General features: G+C 36.0%; 2 protein-coding genes across 2 annotated transcripts; one reads left to right on the top strand and one right to left on the bottom strand.

The window, feature by feature from the left end:
* The first annotated feature begins 2,369 nt into the window (after positions 1–2,369).
* ap1g2 (adaptor related protein complex 1 subunit gamma 2) lies at positions 2,370–21,200 on the top strand. The gene is made up of 22 exons (XM_051869398.1): positions 2,370–2,597; positions 4,846–5,054; positions 5,232–5,356; positions 6,537–6,678; positions 8,191–8,287; positions 8,389–8,465; positions 8,555–8,650; positions 8,747–8,827; positions 8,927–9,025; positions 9,165–9,220; positions 11,567–11,680; positions 11,778–11,918; positions 13,648–13,702; positions 13,953–14,075; positions 14,227–14,316; positions 15,812–15,939; positions 16,227–16,331; positions 16,444–16,588; positions 18,461–18,593; positions 19,387–19,538; positions 20,322–20,420; positions 20,514–21,200. Exons 2-22 carry the CDS (start codon positions 4,854–4,856, stop codon positions 20,637–20,639), a joined length of 2,385 nt encoding a protein of 794 aa, XP_051725358.1. The 5' UTR covers positions 2,370–2,597; positions 4,846–4,853; the 3' UTR covers positions 20,640–21,200.
* nedd8l (NEDD8 ubiquitin like modifier, like) lies at positions 21,130–22,887 on the bottom strand. The gene is made up of 4 exons (XM_051869422.1): positions 22,671–22,887; positions 22,425–22,472; positions 22,250–22,332; positions 21,130–21,705 (listed from the first exon to the last, which is right to left on the bottom strand). Exons 1-4 carry the CDS (start codon positions 22,686–22,688, stop codon positions 21,591–21,593), a joined length of 264 nt encoding a protein of 87 aa, XP_051725382.1. The 5' UTR covers positions 22,689–22,887; the 3' UTR covers positions 21,130–21,590.
* Positions 22,888–22,930: the final 43 nt, after the last annotated feature.

A 22,930-nucleotide genomic window follows, 5' to 3' on the forward strand; every position in this document is an offset into this window, starting at 1 on the left:
TGTTTTCAGAATTGATAATTATAAGAAATGTTACTTAATAACCAAATAACAATATTAGGATGATTTGTGAAGGATCATGTGACACTGCAGACCAGCGTAATGGTTGACGCTTTTTTTAAAAAAATATATTAAAATTGAAAAATATATCACAATATTAATGTATTTTTGATTTAATAAATGGAGCTATGTTTAGTTTAAAGGGATAGTTCACCCAAAAATTAAAATTCAGTTATTAATTACTCACTCACCCTCATGTCATTCCACACCTGTCAAACTTTCGTTCATCTTCAGAACTCAAATTAAGATATTTTTAATGAAATCTGAAAGATTTCTGTCCCTCCATTGACAGTCTATGCAACTACCACTTTCAAGCCCCAGAAAGGTAAAGACATCAACACAACATGCATGCACCGTGGTGCTCTCATGAACGTGAGTCGGAGAATAATATTTTGTAAATAAAGTGGTAAATTATGTACAAGGCCGTAACCATGTCTTGAACATTGAGGGGGGAAATTAAATAATTAAAGGATTCAAAGGGATTTAAGGGAATAAAGAAAAAAAATAAAAACACTAAAAGAAGTTCTAGGTCTAATTATAGTGGTGAAGTAGTCCATTTAAACTCTTTGCAAATAATATTTTATTTAAAAATATGCACACATTCACTCTTGTATGGAAGCCCGTTTCCGGCACTAAATAAAAAAATAAAAACAGTAATTGTGACTTTTTTTCTCACAATTCTGACTTTTTTCTCACAATTGCAAGTTATAAAGTCACAATTGCGAGAAAAAAAGTCAGAATTCTGAGATAAAAAGTTGCAATTTAATTATTTATTTAATGGTGGAAATGGGCTTCCATACTCTTGTTTGTATGTCTATGTCAAAAATGTAAAAAAAAAAATGTCTTGTCACATTCATGACATCATTTAAATGATATAATCAATTCAAAATGGAGAAATTCTGTAAAAAAAAGTTGAGTAGTTTGCATCACTGTATGTTACTTTGGGTCGTTAAACATATCCATCTTAAAAGAGTTATAAATATTAAATGTTTAGCTACTTATATCTTCCCACGCACACACTCTTTCACTGTAAAAACTAAAAGCGTCATGTTGGAATTCACACTCGTCTTCAGTGAATTGTAAGCCCCGCCTTCTTTGATCTGATTGGCTGTCATTTTGACATTGACGAACGCTGTTAGACCGCTGAGGCAGACCAGCCTAAAAATGTAACTTTTTAAACTGTCTGTCATCCTAACAACAAATAGAGCGGTGCGTAATGGAGAGCAGCATTAAGAAATATAAAATATTGGGGGGGGGACAGTTTGGCCATTTCCAATTATTGGGAGGGACTTGTCCCCCTCAATGCCTATGGTGGTTACAGCCCTGCTTTCATCGCTTCGTAAAATTAAGGTTAAACCACTGGAGTCACATGGATTACTTTAATGATGTCTTTACTACCTTTATGGTGCTTGAAAGTGGTAGTTGCTTAGTCTGTCACTGGAGGGACAGAAATCTCTTAGATTTCATCAAAAATATCTTAATTTGTGTTCCGAAGATGAACGAAAGTTTTTTTTCCTATTTTTCCTATTTAAAACTTGACTCTTCTGTAGTTACATCGTGTACTAAGACCGACGGAAAATGAAAAGTTGCAATTTTCTAGGCCGATATGGCTAGGAACTATACTCTTATTCCGGCGTAATAATCCAGAAACTTTGCTGCCGTACCATGGGTGCAGCAGGCGCAATGATATTACAGAAGAGTCAAGTTTTAAATAGGAAAAATATCGAAACTCTTTGGTCATTTTTGAGTGAGATGCTAACGGTCTAATCAGATTCAATGAACTATGCTAAGATATGCTAAAAGTGGTACCGCCAGACCCGGAGATCGGCTGAATGGATTCGAAAACGGTAAAACTCAACTGTTTAACTCTAGGGGAGTTGGAAAATGAGCCTATTTTCAAAAAAAAGTGGAGTGTTCCTTTAAGACCTCAAACACACACAAAAACTTACTGACTTCAAACTTTTGAATGGTTTAGGCTAGTAAACAGTCTAAAGTGACATCTGAAACTCTGATCCCCATAGAATTCGGTGACAAAAAAAGAACATGATTTAAATTATTTTACGGATTTAAAGGAAAAAGTAGGCTAGTATAGAATAGGTACTATATTCTACTTAGTTACTATGAAAAATAAGACTACTAGTCACTACTGAATTATTTACTACAAATAAAATTAGTAATAACATACCAAATTAAATGTTTAAACGGCTTACCATACTTAGTAATATATTCACTGAATAATTTACTTTCAAAATAGACGAAACATCAGTAAATAGTTCGCGGGTCCTTTAAATACACACCGCACACAAGTATTTTCCAGAGCAGCTGGACGGGAATGAATGGCACACCCGGATGGCGGAAGTTGAGCTGTACTATGAGACTTATGTACACATTTGTAAATGCTGTTACAGCGTGAAGTTGCTCGTACAGTAAAATACCTCGTCTAGTTACCATCGTAAGGTTAAACAGAAGAGGAGGAGCGGATGAATTAGGCGCTCAGCAGCCGGCAGTCTTCGGCGATTGAAATTACTGCGCTGCCAAAGGTAAGACGATGAGCCCGGGATCAGATGCTCGAAACGTCAGCGGACACAAACACGGGTTGACAACACTCGGGACGTGTACCAACTTGACTTTTACCACCGAAAAGTATAAATAATACTCAAGTTTAATTACAAACAGATGCAGTGTACCACAAAGCAAGCTATGTTTACATCTCCTGCAAACGATGAGAGCGACGCGCAGCACTAATTGATCGCCGTTTTCAAGCCTTTCCTGTCGTTATCTCTTAAATGTTTACGTTTTATTAGCATTTTATTGCATCTGATTGTAATGCACACACAGGGTTTGTCTTTTGAAGATAAACTGAGAAACCGAGAAAACTGACTAGATATGAACACATTGACTGCGCTGTAAATAATACACGAAAATGTCTCTGTTAGATGTCAAAAGGATAATGAGATGTGGAATGTGTTTAGATATGAAGGAACGTCAAAGCGTCTGAAGGCCGCGGTGCGCATGCGGGACTGAATGTAGTCACCATGGGAAGATCTGAAACGAAAGCAGGTGTATGTTCCTCACCTTGAAGAAGAGGAAGAAGCAGAGGCGACAGGCCCAAATAACCTATAAACTATTTAAGCCCTTCGAACAGTTTTAAAGGAATAGTGCACTTAAAACTTTAAATTTGATTCTGGCAATTGAAATATCTTAGGACCCCTAACTTTTGAACAGTAGTGTAAGCAATCCTCTTGCACTATAATCTAAATAATAAGATTATCACATTGTTATTCACTAAATACATTGCCTTCCACACATGGGTGAAGTTTGCTGTATTTGGTCGGTGGTCAACTGCAGTGTTCATATTCTTGATCTGGAAGGAACCCCATCAGAACATTAAAGTTTAACTTGGTGCCACTTAATGTTTTGTTTAATAATAATAATAAATATAGCTGCGAGCAGCAATTATCGGGGTTTAAGTGCTTTAAGGCGTAAAAAGGTATGTTTTAATTGGCAAGCCTGTAACCATCTCCATCATAGATGGAAAAGACCATTTACAGCCAATAGAGGCAATTTATCATAGGAAATATATGGTTTATTAAGCTTTTTAACAGTAGGCCAAAAACCTAGGATTAGTTCGCCAAAGTTGGTTTTGGAAATATTCTCCAATATTTAACGAACGATTCGATGGACAGTGGCGGTCCTAAAGGAAAAGTTGCTCAGAATGAGGAGTTCTACCACATGGTCTTAATTTTGTTGGCGTGCGCGAAAAATCGCGTGATACACTATCGTTAACGCATGTGAAAAGTTCGAAGGCGCCCCCCGGTGGCCAATTTCTTTCGAATTTCTCACAGGCCTCTAGGGCTGTGAGTCAAACAGGCCTAGCGAGTTTCGCTTCGATTGACCTCCGTTAACCTTGACTGATAGCTGCTCAAAATTCATTGGCTGATGGCGGACATGTTTTTCGAGATGCATCAATGTCCTCATAGACAATCATGGCACCTCTGCATGCCAAATATTAAGTCGATCGGACTAACGGTGAAGTAGTTATAGGCATTTTCATGTTTTTTTTGCTGTTACAGCACCACCAAGTGGCCAGTTGCCGCGTCTTTTTTCACAAGACCACAGAATAAGCTCTTACATAGGTGTGCTGAGTTTGGTGAAAATATCTAATTTCGTTCACGACTTATAGCCATTTTAGTAAAAGTGGCTCCACCCACTTAAAACGTTTTGGCGCCCCTTAGGGACCGTGAATGGGAATTTCAACTTTTTTTGATAAATATTGACAGTCAGACTCCAGAGAATCTTGCTGCACTGGTTTGGTTCCAGTCGGGTCAAAAACCTAGGACTAGTTCACTAAAGTAGGTTATTTTTAAAAAAAAACAAAAAAAAAACAACGATAATAGACACTTAAGTCTACGCTTAACGGTTCAGCAGTTATGAGAGTGAGTACTACCAGCCTTCAAAGTTTTAAGTCTCTACAACTTACGGTTTGGTCTGACCGATCACTTTTAGGGGAGAATGCTGATCCTTGGAAATTTTAACAGTTACAATAGAGTTTCAGTGAAAGTTAAAGTGGTCAACGTATTGCCCTGACATGACTCGACAGTTCTAAAATGGATCCAAATTAGACCCTAGAGTTGCATTTTTATATAAAAATTTGTTTTATTGAAGTCTGTTCAAAAATGCAATTGAATCAAGTACCAAGTAACTGCCAATGTAAAGTCATTGCTTTGTTCTGGGTATATGCTGGTTCCTCTTTCTATGAAATACCTCTCTCAATCTCTCTGATTACAGATACAGTCATGACTCCATCAGTGCGTTTACAGGAAATGATTCGGGTCATCCGAAGTGCCCGGACACAAGGTGAGGAGAGGGGCATCATCCAAAGAGAGTGTGCGGACATCCGGGCACAGTTTCGTCAGGGTGACAATGGGGAACGTTCGCACAGCCTTGCAAAACTACTCTACGTGCACATGCTGGGCTACCCTGCACACTTTGGACAGGTTAGTCTCAATGTGTGTGCGGCTGTATTGATGGAAAACAAAGTTATCACATACATCACATCTTAGCACCTCATTTATTTCTCATCTGTGCAGCCTTATCCCTATGTGTATTCTGTTATGTTTTTTCACCTGTTATATATCATCCTGTGGTGATAACTTTAGTATTGACTCCTGCAGATGGAGTGTGTACGTCTGATTGCCAGCCCCAGGTACAACGAGAAGCGGATGGGTTACCTGGGAGCCATGATGCTCCTGGATGAGAAGCAGGATGCTAGCTTACTGATTACCAACTCAATCAAGAAGTAAATACTATATATTTTATATATATATATATATATATATATTTTAGGGCTGTCGATTTAATGTGTTAATTTAATTAATTAGTTATTGGGAAAAAAATAAAGCATTACATTTATTAACACATTTAACACCATGCTCCAGACCTACGTAGATCATCTTACATTTCATACAGTTGATTGTTGGTCGAGTGAATGAATCTGCGTTTTGAGTGAATCAATCGGGTGAATCAATGATTCAATGGTCTATTCATTAAGAGAGCCATTAGGCTTGTTCGAGATGCATCGGCGCTGCGCAGACCGATCGGCGTATGACATCAAAGTACTGCGAGAGCGATTCAAAAGCATAAGGTCTCCAAACGCAAAGCCTACTTACTTCATTCCTGAATGAATCAGCCGTTTGAACGAATGAAATGAATGAATGACTCAATTGATGCGTCTCATTTCGAAGGCTGCGTCCTCCAGAGGTCGCATTTGAAGGCTGCATACGTCACCGAGGCGGTCTCATTTAAGAAAAATAACCGTTAGATTGCAAAGTAAGAAAGAAATTACAGTATTTTACTCCTCACAAGGAATAACAGTCAATTTTATTACAGTTACTTTTCTTAAAGAAGACATCCTTGATGACGTATGCAGCCTTCAAATGTGACCCGAAATGAGACGCAGCTAATGACTTACTCATTTAGACATTTACCACTACCTACTGGCAGTTTTAGTTTCTTATTTGGAGTATAATTTAATTAAAACTTTTTTTTTTTCATTTTTCCATATTAATAAAAAAACATTAAAGGGTTAGTTCACCCAAAAATGAAAATTCTGTTATCATTTACTCACCCTCATGGCCATTGAAGCTTAAAAGTTTATGCGTAATGAATTCTGTGTTGAATCAAATAAAATATATTTTTTTTCTAAAGATAATTTTTGTAATGTCCATTTGATGCTTTTGTCATTTAACACAATAATGACTTTAAATGGTCTTTTGGGGTTATTTCTCAGCCAAATTTGATGTGCGATTATTTTGTATATCACCACATTGTGTAAATTAATTAGAATAAAAATTTTAATCGCTTGATAGCCCTAATATTTTTACATATTACTATATATATATATATTTATTTTTTGCTGATGAAATGTGATTCCAGTTTTGAATCATTATTTTGTCTGGCCATTTTTCTCTCTGTTGCAGTGACCTTTCTCACAGCAGTCAGTATGTTCAGTCTCTGGCTCTATGCACTCTGGCCTGCATGGGTTCAGCTGAAATGTGTCGAGACCTGGCACCAGAGATCGAACGGCTCCTCAGGGCCTCTAATTCTTATATCAAGAAAAAGGTCAGTTCATGACATTTTATGTCAGTAAACATTTTTAAGTATAGTTTAAGCAAGACCTACCAATATCCAGTGACTACTGAATTGTTCCTAGCAATGATTTTGATCAAAAAATTTAAATACATTTGTATATAACCACTGTCCATCCATGTCTTGTTGTTGTTGTTTTTTTAAATATTATTTTTATTTAACCTTTGTTTAATCAGGAAAAGTCTCATTGAGATTAATAATCTTACAAGAGCATCTTGGTTCTCGTTCTCTACTCTTGACCCCCCCTAAATAAGGCTTGATATAAGGCTAATAAGGCATGGCCGCATCTTAAATGGGTCATACCATGGACATTATAACCTGAGAAGTTAAAGTAAATACGCTTGAAAACGCATGCTCATTAAAATACGTCCATTTATTGCATGGATGGAGCAAGATAGCAACATAATATAAGTGTTTAAAATGCACATGCACAGTTAAAAGTGTTAGTTCACCCAAAAATTAAAATTATCCCATAATTTACTCACCCTCAAGCCATCCTAGCTGTATATGACTATCTTCTTACAGCCAAACAGTTACATTAAAAAAAAAAAAAAAAAAAAAGCACATCCATCCATCATGAAAGTAATTCATATGTCAGAGGTCACTATTCTACTGGAACTAGACTCACGTACAGCCATTGCCGGAAGCCAGTGATTCTAGTTTATAAACTTATAAATATGGATATTCTTCTTACAAAAATGCATCGCTTCAGAAGGCCTTTATTAACCCTGTGTGCATTACTTTTATGATAGATGGATGTGCTTTTTTGGCCTTCAAAATCTAGGGTACCATTCACTCCCATTTTAAAGCTTGGAAGAGCCAGAATTTTTTAAAATATAACTCTGATTGTGTTTGACTGTAAGAAGAAAGTCATATACACCTTGGATGGCCTGAGTAAATTATGGGATAATCTTCATTTTTGGGTGAACCAACCCTTTAAATTGCTTTAACATAATGTTTTTAAACCGTTTGCTGAAATATCCACAAAATTAACAACAACAGTGAAAAAAGAACATGTGGTTTATCTGTCAGTCAGATGCATGCAAAAGTTGCGTTCGTTACAGTAGGGTCCCAGAGCATTTTCTTTCAGTCATCATTGGTTTAATTCATTTTTAAGTGATGTACAGATGTAAAGTGATGTCATCATAGTTACCTTTTACTTAACATAATAGAATAATTCATTAATTAAAGTCAATATATACTAAAACGTAAAATGTCAGTACCTGAATAACATTTGTTCAGTTATGACTCCATACTTTTTCTTTAGATATTCTATCATGAAGTACAGAAAGCTGAATTGTGATGTTGTTGTTTACATAATCAAAATGGGGTGCTTTTATGTCTCCACCAATGTCAAAATCAAACCTCAGCCCTTGAGTTTAAGTCGTGTCAGCATCCAGACAAACACAGTCCTGCTAAATTGTTTTTTTTTTTTTTTTTTTTTTTTTTTTTCTTGTTTACTGTTGATAATGATTTCTGCTTTAGGCCACGCTGTGTGCCGTCCACATAATAAGAAAGGTCCCAGAGCTTGCAGAGCTGTTTATTCCTTCAGCAAGGTCTCTTCTGTCTGAGAAGAACCATGGTCAGCTATTTTGTTTCTTTTTATAACTTATGTTTTCACAAAAACAAAGTTTGTATTATGTGCAGTATTTTTAATATGCAACCGCCTGACTGTTTGCACAGGGGTTTTGCATGGGGCTGTAGTTCTCATCACTGAATTGTGTGAGCGAAATCCTGACACTCTCGATCAGTTCCGCAAGGTAAAGCAAGTTCATTTTCTCCAAAACTTATACTTGAACTATTCACAGATATACAGACTACTTATGATATTTTCTTCCCATTACATTAGGCTGTTCCTGAACTGGTTCAGATCATGAAAGGTCTTGTGACATCCAGCTATTCTCCAGAGCACAATGTAGCTGGTATCAGCGACCCCTTTCTGCAGGTTTGTCAGCTACAGTCAAGCTTAATATCACTCTTTATTATGTTACACTGAACTGTATGAGTATCAGGACTTGATTGGTCTGTTTCTGTCCCTCAGGTGCGCATTCTTAGATTGCTAAGGATTCTGGGTCACAATAATGACACCGCTAGTGATGCCATGAATGACTTGTTGGCACAGGTACAACAGAACAAACACACCATGTGTAATGGAGTTAATCATATTAGTTATGTATATTTAAAGTTAATAATGCTTGATCTTGTTGATTGTGATGCATAGGTGGCTACAAATACAGACAGCAGTAAGACTGCAGGCAGTGCTGTGCTGTATGAAACGGTCCTGACTATCATGGACATCAACTCAGAGAGTGGACTTAGGGTTGGTCAAAACTTCATATACAATTTAATATACAGTTTATGTACAGTAGTAGGGTTGTTTGATTTCAACAGGAGTATGGGAATATGATGTTTCTGCAGTTTATTTCAGGTCATTTAATGCATATAATTTGTCTTTTAAGGTGCTAGCTGTAAATATTCTGGGGAGGTTTCTACTTAATAACGACAGGAATATTCGGTAAGTTTCTTTTTAATACTTTTATATTTAAAAGCATTGGCCCTCTTGAATCAATCTAACCACTCATAGGTAGATCTAATGGATTTTATTTTTTATAACACCACCACATACTTACTTTGGTTCCCTCCTGCTGTGACCTGATTGTACACTACTTTCAATTCCTATTTGAGATGACTAATCAGAATGTGTTACACAGAGGCTGTCAGGGTTAGCCAGTTTTTCTTGTTCTAGTAGCTTCACAAGCTCGCGGTCAGTAAGCACAACCGTTTTCAACATTGATAATAGTGATTTCTGAAGGATCATGTGACACTGAATACTGGAGTAATGGCAGAGGTGTAAAGAGTACCTGAAAACCAAACGTGAGTAAAAGTACTGATATCATACATCGAAAATGATTCCACTACAAGTTACAAGTAACCAATTTCAATACGACTTGAGTAAAAGTCTTAAAGTATCTGATTTTAACAGTACTTAAGTATTTTACTCATGCTGAATGTAGGCTCAGAGATGCTCTAGTCCTGAGAGACATGCCAGTGAAAATAAGGAACAGTTGATTTGTAAGATGAGAAATCAAGTTTATTTTCTAAAATCAAAATAAAACCGAACACCTCAATGTTGCAATAAATCAAGGTCGACACAACAACCTTTTAAACGTCTACAAACTCTCAAGTCTCAGTTAAGCTCAAGTGTACAGAAAGGCCATAAGTAAACCAATATCTTTCAAAACAGTCTTGTCAATATAGCGGATAAATAAAACAATGTTAAGTAAAATTAAATAGTTAAAGTCTACTGTATGCTGGTTTGAGCCTCATCACCAGCTGCAGTCATTTCCTCATCTAATAAACAAAACATCTTCGATCAGCAACTACCTGCTAATGCACTCACATTCACGTAAAGTATCCTAGTTGACCAGTTTTGGGTGAGTAAATGCAAAATGCTCAAGATATTGTACCTTCAAAAAAAGTTAGCTGCCATGAAAAATGTAATTTGTAATTGCATTACTCATCACAAATGTAGAGTAAAAAGTACATTTACTTGCTCAAAAATGTAGTCAAGTAGAGAGTAAAAGTTGCCAATATCTTTGATACTCAGTACAACTACAAAGTAGCCAAAAAGATACTGAAGTACAGTAACTAATTACATTTACTCAAGTACTTTACACCTCTGAGTAATGGCTGCTTAAATTCCAAAATAATTTGAATTTTAAAATATATTAAAATAGAAAACAATTATTTTAAATTGTTATAATATTTCAGTCTTTACTGCAACCTCGGTGATGTTCTTAAGGAAGCTTGTTTCCGCCACTGAATAATTATCTCGCAATTCTGACTTTTTTTTCCCTCAGAATTGTGATATAAACTCGCAATTTCGAGTTATAAAGTCAGAATTGCATGATATAAAGTCTCAATTACGTGTAATAAAAACTCGCAATTCTGACTTTTTGAGTTTGATTGACAGGCGATCTAACCAATCATAACATCAAATCCGCCATTTTGTCCGACAAAGCAGTCAGGGGAGTTAGTAGACGTCGGTGGATTTGAACTTAAAAAATGGTGTGTATTTACGTCTTTACGCGTTTGAAACAACATTCCTTCTCATGTTCATTAATGTTTATTTGATGCTATAAATTATCTAGTAGGAAGAGATGAGGTTCACGAGCCTGTCACGACACATCTTTTACAAAATTTGAAATCTGAAACTTTGTTTCATAAAAAAAAAAACGTAACCTGCTCTGTCTTGTCTGTCGACGCGTTATCAGTGTCCTCTTTTCTATGTATTTTTCACTGCGTGAGAACATGATATGATGTGTGGCGTGAGATTGGCATGGCTTGTCGGACGTAGCAACTTGTTTTCTCGCAATTCTGAATTGTCGCAATTACCTTTTTTATTTTTTATTTAGCGGCGGAAACAAGCTTCCATAGGTTCTTTCAAAAACATTAAAAACTCTTACAGACCCCAAACTTTATTTTTAATCTGTCCTTTTGAAATAAGAGCAGATCCTTTTCAGAATTTTTATTTAATGTTTAAAATCAAATTTGGGTGTCTGCAGTTCACAGATATTCAAAGTTTCTTTAGATAAAAAGATGTTTTTTTATATATATATATATATATACTTACGTTACACTATGCAACTCAGAACGAATGCAAAGTTTCTCGAGGGAACGCAATTTTTTTTGTGAGAGAACGCAAAAGCATTGATTGATTTATTATTTTTCTTCACATCTTGTATTTTTTTCCACCACCATGTCCCTTTAGGGGCTCCATAACACTACAATGTTTTTGAGCAGAAAAAGTAAATGGAGTTTCTCAACCCTACTCATGCTCATTTTCTCTCATCTACTACAGCTACATATCAATGACATCACTCCAGAAGATAGTGCAGACGGACCACAATGCAGTGCAGCGGCACAGAGGCACCATTGTGGACTGCCTGAAAGATCAAGACACCTCGGTGAAACGGTACCATAAATTATAAAAAAGAGAATACGTGAAGACAATACAGATGTATATAACAGGAATAATTACAGTTATTCATCCTGCTCTTTTTCTTATGCAGTCGCGCACTGGAACTGTCACTCGCCCTTGTGTCGGCTGTGAACATTCGCTCAATGATGAAGGAGCTTCTCATTTTTCTTTCAACCTGTCCCCCAGAGCTTCGATCTCAAACCGCTTCTGGCATCTTCAACGCTGCTGAAAGGTATCATCAGTCCTTTGTACTTCACATCCACCTGTTAGTTTCATCCATTACATGTCTGTGTGTCTGTGGCTCATTTGTTAGTGTATCTCTCCTATTAAACACTGTCATTCATATATAAGAAAGTACTTTCTTTTACATACCTCTCTCATACTGGACAGTGTCAAAGTTGGTTTCTGTAAGACATGCCTATGTTTAATGCCCATCACTTGATATTAAAGGGTTACTTCACCCAAAAAATGAAATTACTCACCCTCATGTCGTTCCACACTTCATTCATCTTCAGAACACAAATTGAGATATTTTTGATGAAATCCAAGAGGTTTTTTATCCTCTATTGAAAGCAACGAAATTACCACATTCAAGGTCCAGAAAAGTAGTAAAAACATGGTTAAAATAGTCGATGTGACTGCAGTGGTTCAACCTTAATATTATAAAGCGACAAGAATACTTTTTGTGCACAAAAACAAAACAAAAATAACGACTTTATTCAACAAATTCATCTCTCCCCTGTCAGTCTCCTACATTATTTCTGTTGCAGCGCTTCCAGGTTCTACATCAGAACGCTGACTCAGTATTGGCCGACACTGATCACATGAGCAGCATGATGCACGCGTGTGATGCTGATGCAGGAGCCAGCCAATAATGAGTCTGTGTTCTGACGTAAACACGGAGGCAAATATAATGTAGGAGAATGACAGGGGAGAGATGAATTTGTTGAATAAAGTCGTGATTTTTTTTTTGTTTTTGCGCACAAAAAGTATTCTCGTCGCTTCATAACATTAAAGTTGAACCACTGTAGTCATGTTGACCATTTTAACGATGTTTTTACTACTTTTCTGGACCTTATATGTGGTAATTTCATTGCTTTCTATTGAGGATGGAAAAAACCACTCGAATTTCATCAAAAATATCTTAATTTGCGTTCTAAAGCTGAACGAAGGTCTTACAGGTGTGGAACGACATGAGGGTGAGTAAATGATGACAGAAATTTCATTTTTGGGTGAACTAACCCTTTAAAGTATATAGCTTTCCTCTCTGTGTAACTTAGAGAGGTAGCTAAGGATATCAAATAATGTGTGGTGCTAAATCTCTACATATTAAATTAAACTAAAATGTAAAGATTCTTTGTTATCTGTTCTGGCAGGTAAAAGTTTATCAAATAAAGTATGTTATCATTTATTTGAGCATGTGAATTGAGCAAACTTCACTTTTCAGAATTTTCAGGAGACCAAAATGTGCTGGTGACAATTTTATAAACGTGGTTTTATACTCATATCTTCATGGTAAATTGTTAAGCTCTAGTACAGATCTGCTCCTCAGATTAATTATTAAATAATATGCAAAAACAATATGTAAACATATCTCAATAAACTAGCTCAAACAGCAAGCGGAACGTCTCAGTGACAAACATCTACAAGATCATGTGACTCGAACACATCTGTACACATAAGTCTATAAAAAGTACCAAGGTTAAGGTTTGGCTCGTGAATATTAATTAGGCAACTGGACCGCCCGAGCTAATTAATATTCATGAATACAGTCTTTGCTATAGTGATAGTCTAAGCTCATTGGCTAACCCATTCTAAAATGTGTCATGTGGAGGAATCCCGATTGTTTTTTTTTTTTGTTTTTTCTTTCTGTGTTAACCTGTCTATTTTTGTATATGTGACAAGTCACAGGCACTGAACAGCACTTTGTCTTTGTGTGTCTCTCTCTGTGTCTTGGTCAGGTATTCCCCTTCTAAGCGCTGGCACATTGATACCATCCTGCATGTGCTCACTACGGTAAATAGCCACTGCTACACAACCAAAACGGTCACATACCTCCTAAAGATATGACAAAAAGTCTTTCCATTTGCAAATAAACAATGACGTTCAGTCTGTAAACGTCTTAGTGTTTGTTAAAGTTCTCATCCATTTCAACTCAGTATTATTTTCTTTCTTTTGTGAAGCACAACAAATCTTAGGCACAATGTTTGGCAGCTTTTCCATACAATAAAAGTAAATAGTTTAAATGTAGTACATTCACTTTCAGGCAGGGGGCGATGTAAGAGATGAGACTGTGCCCAACCTAATCCAACTCATCTCTACTGCGTCTGAGCTCCACTGTTACACTGTTCACAAGCTCTATAGAGCGCTTGTAAAAGATATTTCACAGGTAAGGATGTGTTTTTTTGCTTATAAGGGGTCATTCACACAGGTTAAAAATGTAAGACACATATGTAAACAGTATCATTTTTTTTCAAGTGTTTTGATTCGTACATGACCTTTGTAAGTGCTTGTGTGTAATAGACAGTTTATTTTCATAGCAATCCTTGGTCCAAGTTGCGTGCTGGTGTATAGGGGAGTATGGAGACCTGCTGATGAAGGGCGAGTGTGAGGAGATTGAGCCTGTGCAGGTAAACAGAAATAAAGTGATGGTAACTGTAAAATGATAGAGGAAGCACATTGGGTGCACTAATAATCAGTGTCAATACTGGATCAATGTGAATCTGACATATAAATTGATACATATAGTGTATTTTATGTTGCAAGTCAAAACAAGAAAGGATCCAAAATTATTTTTAACAAGTACCATGTTAGCACAAATGTATTCTTTTTTTAAAGCACCATGTGAATATCATTGTACATGAATATGCTTATTATCTATTATTGTGGTAGGGATGGGTCATGAAGTTTCACTAGACTAGCATGCTGTACTTTTGTGTGTAAAGTTTAATGGTTTTCTAACTTTAAAGGGATAATTCACCCAAAAATGAAAATTCTGTCATCATTTACAGTTGATGGGACCACATTGACTTCCATAGTATTTCCTTACTTTTTGGTTACCCACATTCTTCAAAATATCATCTTTTGTGTTCAACAGAAGAAAGAAATTTATACAGGTTTGGAACAACTTGAGGGGGGAGTAAATGATGACAGAATATTCATTTTTGGGTGAACTATCCCTTTAAAAGTAACCAGTCTGAGAAGTTGTCTCACAAATTAGCATAGTTATACTTAAAATAATTATACTTAAAGGGTTAGCTCACCCAAAAATGAAAATTCTGTCATTAATTACTCACCCTCATGTCGTTCTACACCCGTAAGACCTTCGTTCATCTTCAGAACACAAATTAAGATATTTTTGATGAAATCCGAGAGGTATATGACTCGTCCATAGACAGTCTCACATGACACTTTCAAGGTCCAGAAAAGTAGTAAAGACATCGTTAAAACCTTCAGCGTGACTGCAGTGGTTCAACCTTAATGTTATGAAGCGACCAGAATACTTTTTGTGTGCAAAAACAAAACAAAAATAACGACTTTATTCAACAATCTCTTCTCTTCTGTGTCATTCTCATACATTGTTTATGTCCAGCGCTTCCAGGTTCTACATCAGAACGCCGTCATTATTAGCCGGCTCCTGCTCCGGCGTTTGGATGTAAACACGGAAGCGCTGCACTGTCTGCAAAGTAAACAGCGTAGGAGAGATGAAATTGTTGAATAAAGTTGTTATTTTTGTTTTGTTTTTGCGCACATAAAGTATTCTCGTCACTTTATAACATTAAGGTTGAACCACTGCAGTCACATGGACTATTTTAACAATGTCTTTACTCTTTTCTGAATCTTGACTGTGGTTATTATGTTGCTTTCTATTAGGGATAAAAAAAAACAAACTCAGATTTCATCAAAAATATCTTAATTTGTGTTCTGAAGATGAACGAAGGTCTTACAGGTGTGGAACGACATGAACGACAAACCAATTAATCAGTTTTGAAAATGTGTAGTTTTGCACATCATAGTATAAACAAATGACCATGGTACTGATATCTGATTTCTTCCCCATTACCATCATAGTTTTTGTTGTGTAAGGAGCCACTACATTGTGTTTTGGGCCTTTTCTGTCTTTAGGTTTCAGAAGATGACGCCCTGGAGGCCTTGGAAACGGTTCTACAGTCTCACATGTCATCGCCGGCAACCAGAGGCTTCGCACTCACTGCTACCATGAAGCTGAGCACTCGTATCACTGACAACGTCGAGTGAGAAACGTTATTATGAAATACTCGCAAAAATGCACTGTGAACTGAATATGAGAAATAATGTATAAAGTATTTGTATAATTCTACAGTATTTTGTCTATAGATTAATTAAAACATTGAAAAAAAAAAAAATATATATATATATAATTTAAAATGTATAATTTTGGCTGATAACCATTATGGCACTGATATATCATACAACACATCCTCTTTCTGTGTATTTGCTTGTTTCTTTGAGTCTGTTTTGTCTTGGATCTTTTTCATCTTTCTGTTTTTCTCTCCATCAGTCGAATCAGAAGTATTGTCAGTATTTACGGCAGCTGCATTGACCTGGAACTTCAGCAGAGAGCGGTCGAATATAACGCGCTCTTCAAGAAATATGACCACATGAGGTACCGCTGTGTGCTTTATTAGCCTACTATTTTTCAGTTAAAAATAATAAAGAATGGTGGAGCTCTTAAGCAGTTCATGATTAAGCAATCAAGTTCACTGTCTTCCTCTCAGAGCTGCAGTGTTGGAAAGAATGCCTGTGATTGATAAGAACTCACCTGGACACACTAATGGAGACACATCAGGAGAGATTAAGGAGCCGGACACATCCAAACCCAAACCAGTGGAGGCAGGTTTGCTCTCAGAACCAGCAAGCCAGGTAATCCACTATTTAAACTTCTTCTTCTTCTGAGCCAAATTTTGAACAGTATCTCCTCCTAGAGCTTTAAAGCTACAACCACCAAACTCGGGTCAGACCTTCAGACTGTTCTGACTCGGGTTGCTACATCTTTTCAAACTGATCCGACTTAAGGTTTTCTTAAAACTGAAGATTAAATATAATAAAAGTTCCATGCGCTTTCATTGAGGGAGTCAAAACTTTATACAATAATTCTAATAGAGTTTAAGCTTCATTTAATATGTATGTATCACTAAAAAAAAACTTAGCAACTAGCTTAGGACATGTTAGCAATGTGTTAAAACATGCTAGTAACATGCTAATCCATAGCTGTGATCTAAAGGCTGCATACATCATCGAGGTGGTCTCATTTAAAAATAATATAACCGTTAGATTGCAAAGAAAGAAATTACAGTATTGTACTCCTCATGAGGAATAACAGTCAGTTTTATTATGGTTACTGTTCTTAAATAAGACTTACTTGATGATGTATGCAGCCTTAAAATGAGACATCAGGAGGACGCAGCTCGTGTTAAAACATGCTAGCATCATAATAAATCAAGTTGGCAACATGTTAATCCATGTTAAAACATGCAAATTCATTCTAAAACATGCTAGCAAGATGCTAAATCATGCTATCAACATAGTAATTCATGTTAACATACTAAAGCATGTTAATTCATGCTAACATGTTAAAACATGCTAACAAAATAATTCATGCTAGTAAGATGCTAATTCATGCTAGCAGCGTGTTAAAACGTTAGATACATGTTTAATCATGCTATCAACGTAAAAAATTGTTAAAACGTGCTAGCAACATGCTTATTCTTGTTAGCAACATGTTAAATCATGCTAGCAACTTAGTAATTCATACTAGCAACATTAAAACATGCTAACAACATTTTAAATCTATCGTGTTAGCAAACATGTTAATTCATGCTAACATGTTAAAACATGCTAACAAAATAATTCATGCTAACAGCATGCTAAAACATGTTAGATACATGTTTAATCATACTATCAACATAAAAAATTGTTAAAATGTGCTAGCAACATGCTAATTCTTGTTAGTAATGTGTTAAATCATGTTAGCAAAATGTTAAAACATGCTAGCAACTTAGTAATTCATACTAGCAACATTTAAACATGCTAGCAACATTTTAAATCTATCGTGTTAACAAACATGTTAATTCATGCTAACATGTTAATACATGCTAACAAAATAATTCAAGCTAGCAGCGTGCTAAAACATGTTAGATACATGTTTAATCATACTATCAACATAAATTGTTAAAATGTGCTAGCAACATGCTAATTCTTGCTAGCAACATGTTAAATCATGTTAGCAAAATGTTAAAACATGCTAGCAACTTAGTAATTCATACTAGAAACATTAAAACATGCTAGCAACTTTTTAAATCTATCTTGTTAACAAACATGTTAATTCATGCTAACATGTTAAAACATGCTAACAAAATAATTCAAGCTAGCAGCGTGCTAAAACATGTTAGATACATGTTTAATCATACTATCAACATAAAAAAAAATTTAAAACGTGCTAGCATCATAGTAATTCTTGCTAGCAATGTTTTAAATCTATCAATCTGTTTTTTCTGATAGAGTTTATTACCTGAATTTAAACTTTAAACTACTTCAAATGTAAAACCTTTAAACTTCAAGCTTTTAAAACTTTTTTTAAACTTTCTGATCTGGCTTTCTCAAGCCAACTTTAAAGTTTGTCATCAAAATTTACTCATTTAGTTATAATATATTGTATTTAGACACTAAACTGTTAAAAAAAATAGATACATACATATACAATACATATTTTTTGTATTTATAATTTTGTTAAAGGTGTGTGACCTTCTGGATCTCTTGGGTGGGACCGACACACCTCTTCAGCCCAACCCCGCCCCAACCAGCACTTCAACAACTACCTCTAGTGCCGATCTTCTTGACCTGCTGGGAGGACTGGAGCCGACACCAGGTGAGAACAGTCACCTGAAGCACTGATGATTTCTCCACTTGTGTTGGACCTTTTAAAAAAAGCACTGAAAGATAAATTACCATTCAAATTTTTGGGTCAGTATTTTTTGACGAAAACAAGGCAATTACTAAATAAAAACCAGCTTTGAATGACAAAAACTATGACAAATCTATTGACATTTTCGTCAACAAATAAAAACGAGATGAAAATGTTAGGGAGGGACGATTTGGGAAGAGTTTCAGTCAGAACTGTCCTGTGTGGTAGATGGGCACATTTGAATTGTAATGTGCTGATCTACCCGGCGGGACATATGTTGGCATATGTCTTGATACTTGAATATATTTTTTATGTCACAGCAGTTAAATCTCTGTCTGTAACAGTTGTTAACAAAAAACAAAACAAATTTAATATCATTAATATTAACAGGTTAATAGATGTTTTCTCCAGACGTATATAATGGGTTTGGAAATTTTATAGAAATTCTTGCTGAATTCATTACAATTTAGCTAAACCCATTAGATTTTAGTCGACTGAAACTAAAACAATTCAGATGACTAAAACTAAATCAAAATTTGCTGTCAAAATATACACCTCTTAAAAACTTTATATTCATCAAAGAATCCTGAAAAAATTATCACTGTTTTCACAATCATCATGTGACACTGAAGACTGGAGTAATGATGCTGAAAATTCAGGAATGAATGACATTTTAAAATATATTAAAATAGAAAAGTGTTGTTTTAAATTGTTAATATTACAATTTTCACCTCAGTGTTGGTGTGTTTGCATGTAGTTCCCTCTGTGACGGTGTATGAGAAGAATGGATTGAGTCTGAAGATGCAGTGTGACAAACAGACAGAAACTGACATCACGGTCACCCTTATTGCCTCTAACTCCACTCAGAGTGACGTCACCAACTTCACTCTTCAAGCAGCAGTACCTAAGGTCTGTACCTGCTCCACTTAACCCTGTTTTCATAAAATAAAACCTCTATGACTTTTTTTACTTCAACAATAAGTTCTTCATTAAAATGAGACCAAACTCAAAGCTGCAGTCCGTAACTTTTTTTTAGTTAAAAATGATCCAAAATCAATTTTTGAGCAAGTACATGACCAGCCTGTGTTCAAAACTATCTCCTTACCTTAGCCCGATTCACAGCTTGTAATAACGTTTTATAATAGAATCGGTACTGGTGGGTTTCCGCGGGAAAATCAAGCATGCAGCCGTTTGTCTTTGCGTCATTACGTCACGTCTGTTTACATGAAGAATGAGTCCCAGCTAGTAGGCTAAATCATGTGAGGATGCTGCTGGTAGCGGATCATTTATAGCCTTTTCTCAGCAGCTGCAATAATTAAACTTATCATTTTGATGGCGGATTGTAATCCAGAAAGGTCCAAATGACAATCATCAGTGACAACTGGAGATTCACCCGTAGTCAAAAGCGAAAGACTTCAGACTGCGGAGTGGCTACAGAAATTGAAATCTACAGCTAACGCTAATACACACTAATACACACTAATTATCATAATTCTGCAAATATCTGCAATTGCAGGTTTCAAACAGAGATGGCGACAAAGAGGCAAAACTTACAGACTGCAGCTTTAAGTCTGTACTCCCAAGCTTCAAGCTTTTTTATGAGTTTTTTGACAGTAGATTGTAGATATTTTTGTCTCCCAAGGACCTCAGAGTAACTTTTTTAAATTAACGCAATATTATTTCCTTTTTTAGAGTGTTCAGCTGCAGATGAAGGCTCCGAGTGGTAATGTGATTCCAGCTCATGGCCTTGGTCAAGTCACACAGACTATTTTACTCAACAACCCTAGCAAGGCAAGTCCATCCTGCTTTAGTTTTGTGCGACTGTGTTTCTCGCTAAACTTATGAATGCTATAGCTTGACTATACTTTTATTTCCCCCCTACAGGTCAGCCTTAAGATGCGGGTTCGAGTGTCTTACTCAAATCAGGGTGCAGTGCATCAGGACACAGTACAGATTGACTCCTTTCCTAGTCCGGCCTGGAACGGTCAGCCATCAATCAACCCCTTGTGACCGACCTACACAAGTCCTGAATCTCCATGACTGTCTTTCCCATTGAGATGGAAATCTACGGAAATAGGCAGCTCTCTGTAAACCTCTCTAATATGGACTGAACGCTCTCCCAGCACAGATATTATACAGCAGGTTTCTATGAAGTGTTACCTTGGTTTGAATTGTCTAGAACAAAGTGTGGTTTGATGTGCTGTCATTACTGCACAAGAGTGAACAGTCAAACTATTGTACAATAAGCTCCTTTATGCACCGTCACTGAACAACCCTGTCAACAAGTTGAAGAACTTGAATTACAGATATCCTTCATATGCCCTAATTACTCATACTTTCTGGGAATTAACATCAGAAGTGAAGGTCAGTTGAGCTCCAATTGCCTTACTGTTCTCATCATTATATTTTTGCTGAAATTGTGAATTTGAACTTTCCATCTCACATATGTCTTAATCATATTTCTCAAACAGCCTCATTGTTGTGTGTGAAACCACAAATATCCATTTTTCCGATATGTTTATTCCTCTTTTATCCGAACACAATACAATAAAACATATATGGTATAATGCACTGCATTCAAGAAATTAGTTTTAGGAAGATGATGGTGCAACATCAGCACCTCTTTAATGAAACAGCGTGTCTTGATGCATGTTCAGGAGCTGAATTTAAAATAGCCAGGGATAATGCAAACTAATTTATGAGCCCTTATAAGGGAGCAGTGTCTTTATCTCAAAACATGAGTAACAGTTCTTAACCTGCTAAAGTGTACAGCGTCATGTACTGCAGAAACAAACATCAACATTAACTCACGTTTAGGTTGTAAACTGTTCAGAATCACAACAATATGATTTAGAGAGCGATGTATGCAAAGCCGAATGTCCTCTTGTGGCTTTAAGCACCAGAGCCACCTGGCAAGTCATGATAACACAGATTTCTACTATTTACAAGCTTAACAATAGATTAGAGGAAAAACACTGGGTGATTGTGCAGGTTTTTCCCTCCTCGGAGAGCCAGAACTAAATGCAGGACAGATCCTCCCTGAATCTTGTAGTCCGCAGCAGTCTTCTCATCATTCCTGGAATAAAGAAAGACGGGTGAGAACAGCATGATCATTTCAGAATGATAATTTTCCTCAATGTATTATTAATTAATTCATTCATATTAGTGACGCACGATATATCGGTCACCATATCGGTATCGGCTGATATATGTTCATTTTAATGTTATCGTTCCGATAAGAAAATTTGGCCGATATATTAAAGCCGAGAAATAATGGATTATTTCCTTCAGATGTGCACTCTTCACCATGATGGTTTTGAATTGCTTAAAATATAATCGAATTCACTTAAAAAAGGAAAATACAGTTAAGTGCAACGTGCAGCGCAAGTCTGTCATCTAGGCTACATAATATTATAATGATATAACATTATAATTGTGTGCTTGGGACATGGCTATTAATGGTGAGGCTTTTGTTTTTGTAATCAGGCTCTCAAAAATTGTATAAAAATTTTTGATTTAGATTTATCGGCCAATATATCAGTTATCGGCTTTCAAATATAAAGAATCATCGGCCAAAATGTTAATGTCGGTGCATCCCTAATATAAATGGGGAACTTTACATTTGTTTTCCGCTGTAAATGAGTCTTTGCTGTTGTGGTGGGATCCCCTCCTTTTCTTCCACCCTTTCTTTGATTCTCTCCACCTTGTTGGGGGAAAAAAGAAACGCATACATTTACAAATACTTCCAAAGACACAGACATATGATTCACATTTTAAGGACATGGATATTCATACCTTGTCTGTAGGCTCGATGTCAATTTCTATTTCTTTGCCTGTGAGTGTCTGGGACACAAGATAATAAAACATATGTATTTGAGACATCTGAATCACTAGTAATTCAAGAAAATATTCTGCACTTTACAGGATTTAAATAGAAATTCAACCCAAATCAAATACAGTCTAAGCATGTTATTAATACAGGAAAGCATAAACCCAGTTAAAACATAGCGACGGCTAAAAGCTAGGACAAAAATTGCTTACCTTAACTTTAATCAACATATTGAGGGATGTAAATTAACTCATACAAGTTTAACAGAAACTAGATAATCTGATTTTTATTACTTAATAGTAATTGTTAAATCCTAATGCAAATGAACCGGCTAAAACGCTTCTACGGGGAAAAAACTGCCTGACTTCCCGTGTATCCGAAATAAACTCCGGGTAGTTTGGTACAACTATAGCGATGGTTCCGCTTTTGGTCGATCCAACGAAATAAATCACAATAAAACCCTGCCAAAATT

The sequence above is a fragment of the Ctenopharyngodon idella genome, chromosome 2 (assembly GCF_019924925.1).
Source record: "Ctenopharyngodon idella isolate HZGC_01 chromosome 2, HZGC01, whole genome shotgun sequence".
In the NCBI taxonomy this organism is placed as follows: domain Eukaryota; kingdom Metazoa; phylum Chordata; class Actinopteri; order Cypriniformes; family Xenocyprididae; genus Ctenopharyngodon; species Ctenopharyngodon idella.

Bases quoted from the DNA above. Each gene is read 5' to 3' on its own strand.
- nedd8l (XM_051869422.1), bottom strand. The intron at 22,333-22,424 runs GTATGAATATCC...TCCCCCAACAAG, and splicing joins ACATCGAGCCTACAGACAAG to GTGGAGAGAATCAAAGAAAG. The intron at 21,706-22,249 runs GTAAAGTTCCCC...TCTTTATTCCAG, and splicing joins ATTTACAGCGGAAAACAAAT to GAATGATGAGAAGACTGCTG.
- ap1g2 (XM_051869398.1), top strand. From the start codon at position 4,854: ATGACTCCATCAGTGCGTTTACAGGAAATGATTCGGGTCATCCGAAGT. The intron at 5,357-6,536 runs GTAAATACTATA...TCTCTGTTGCAG, and splicing joins ATTACCAACTCAATCAAGAA to TGACCTTTCTCACAGCAGTC. The intron at 16,589-18,460 runs GTAATCCACTAT...ATTTTGTTAAAG, and splicing joins TCTCAGAACCAGCAAGCCAG to GTGTGTGACCTTCTGGATCT.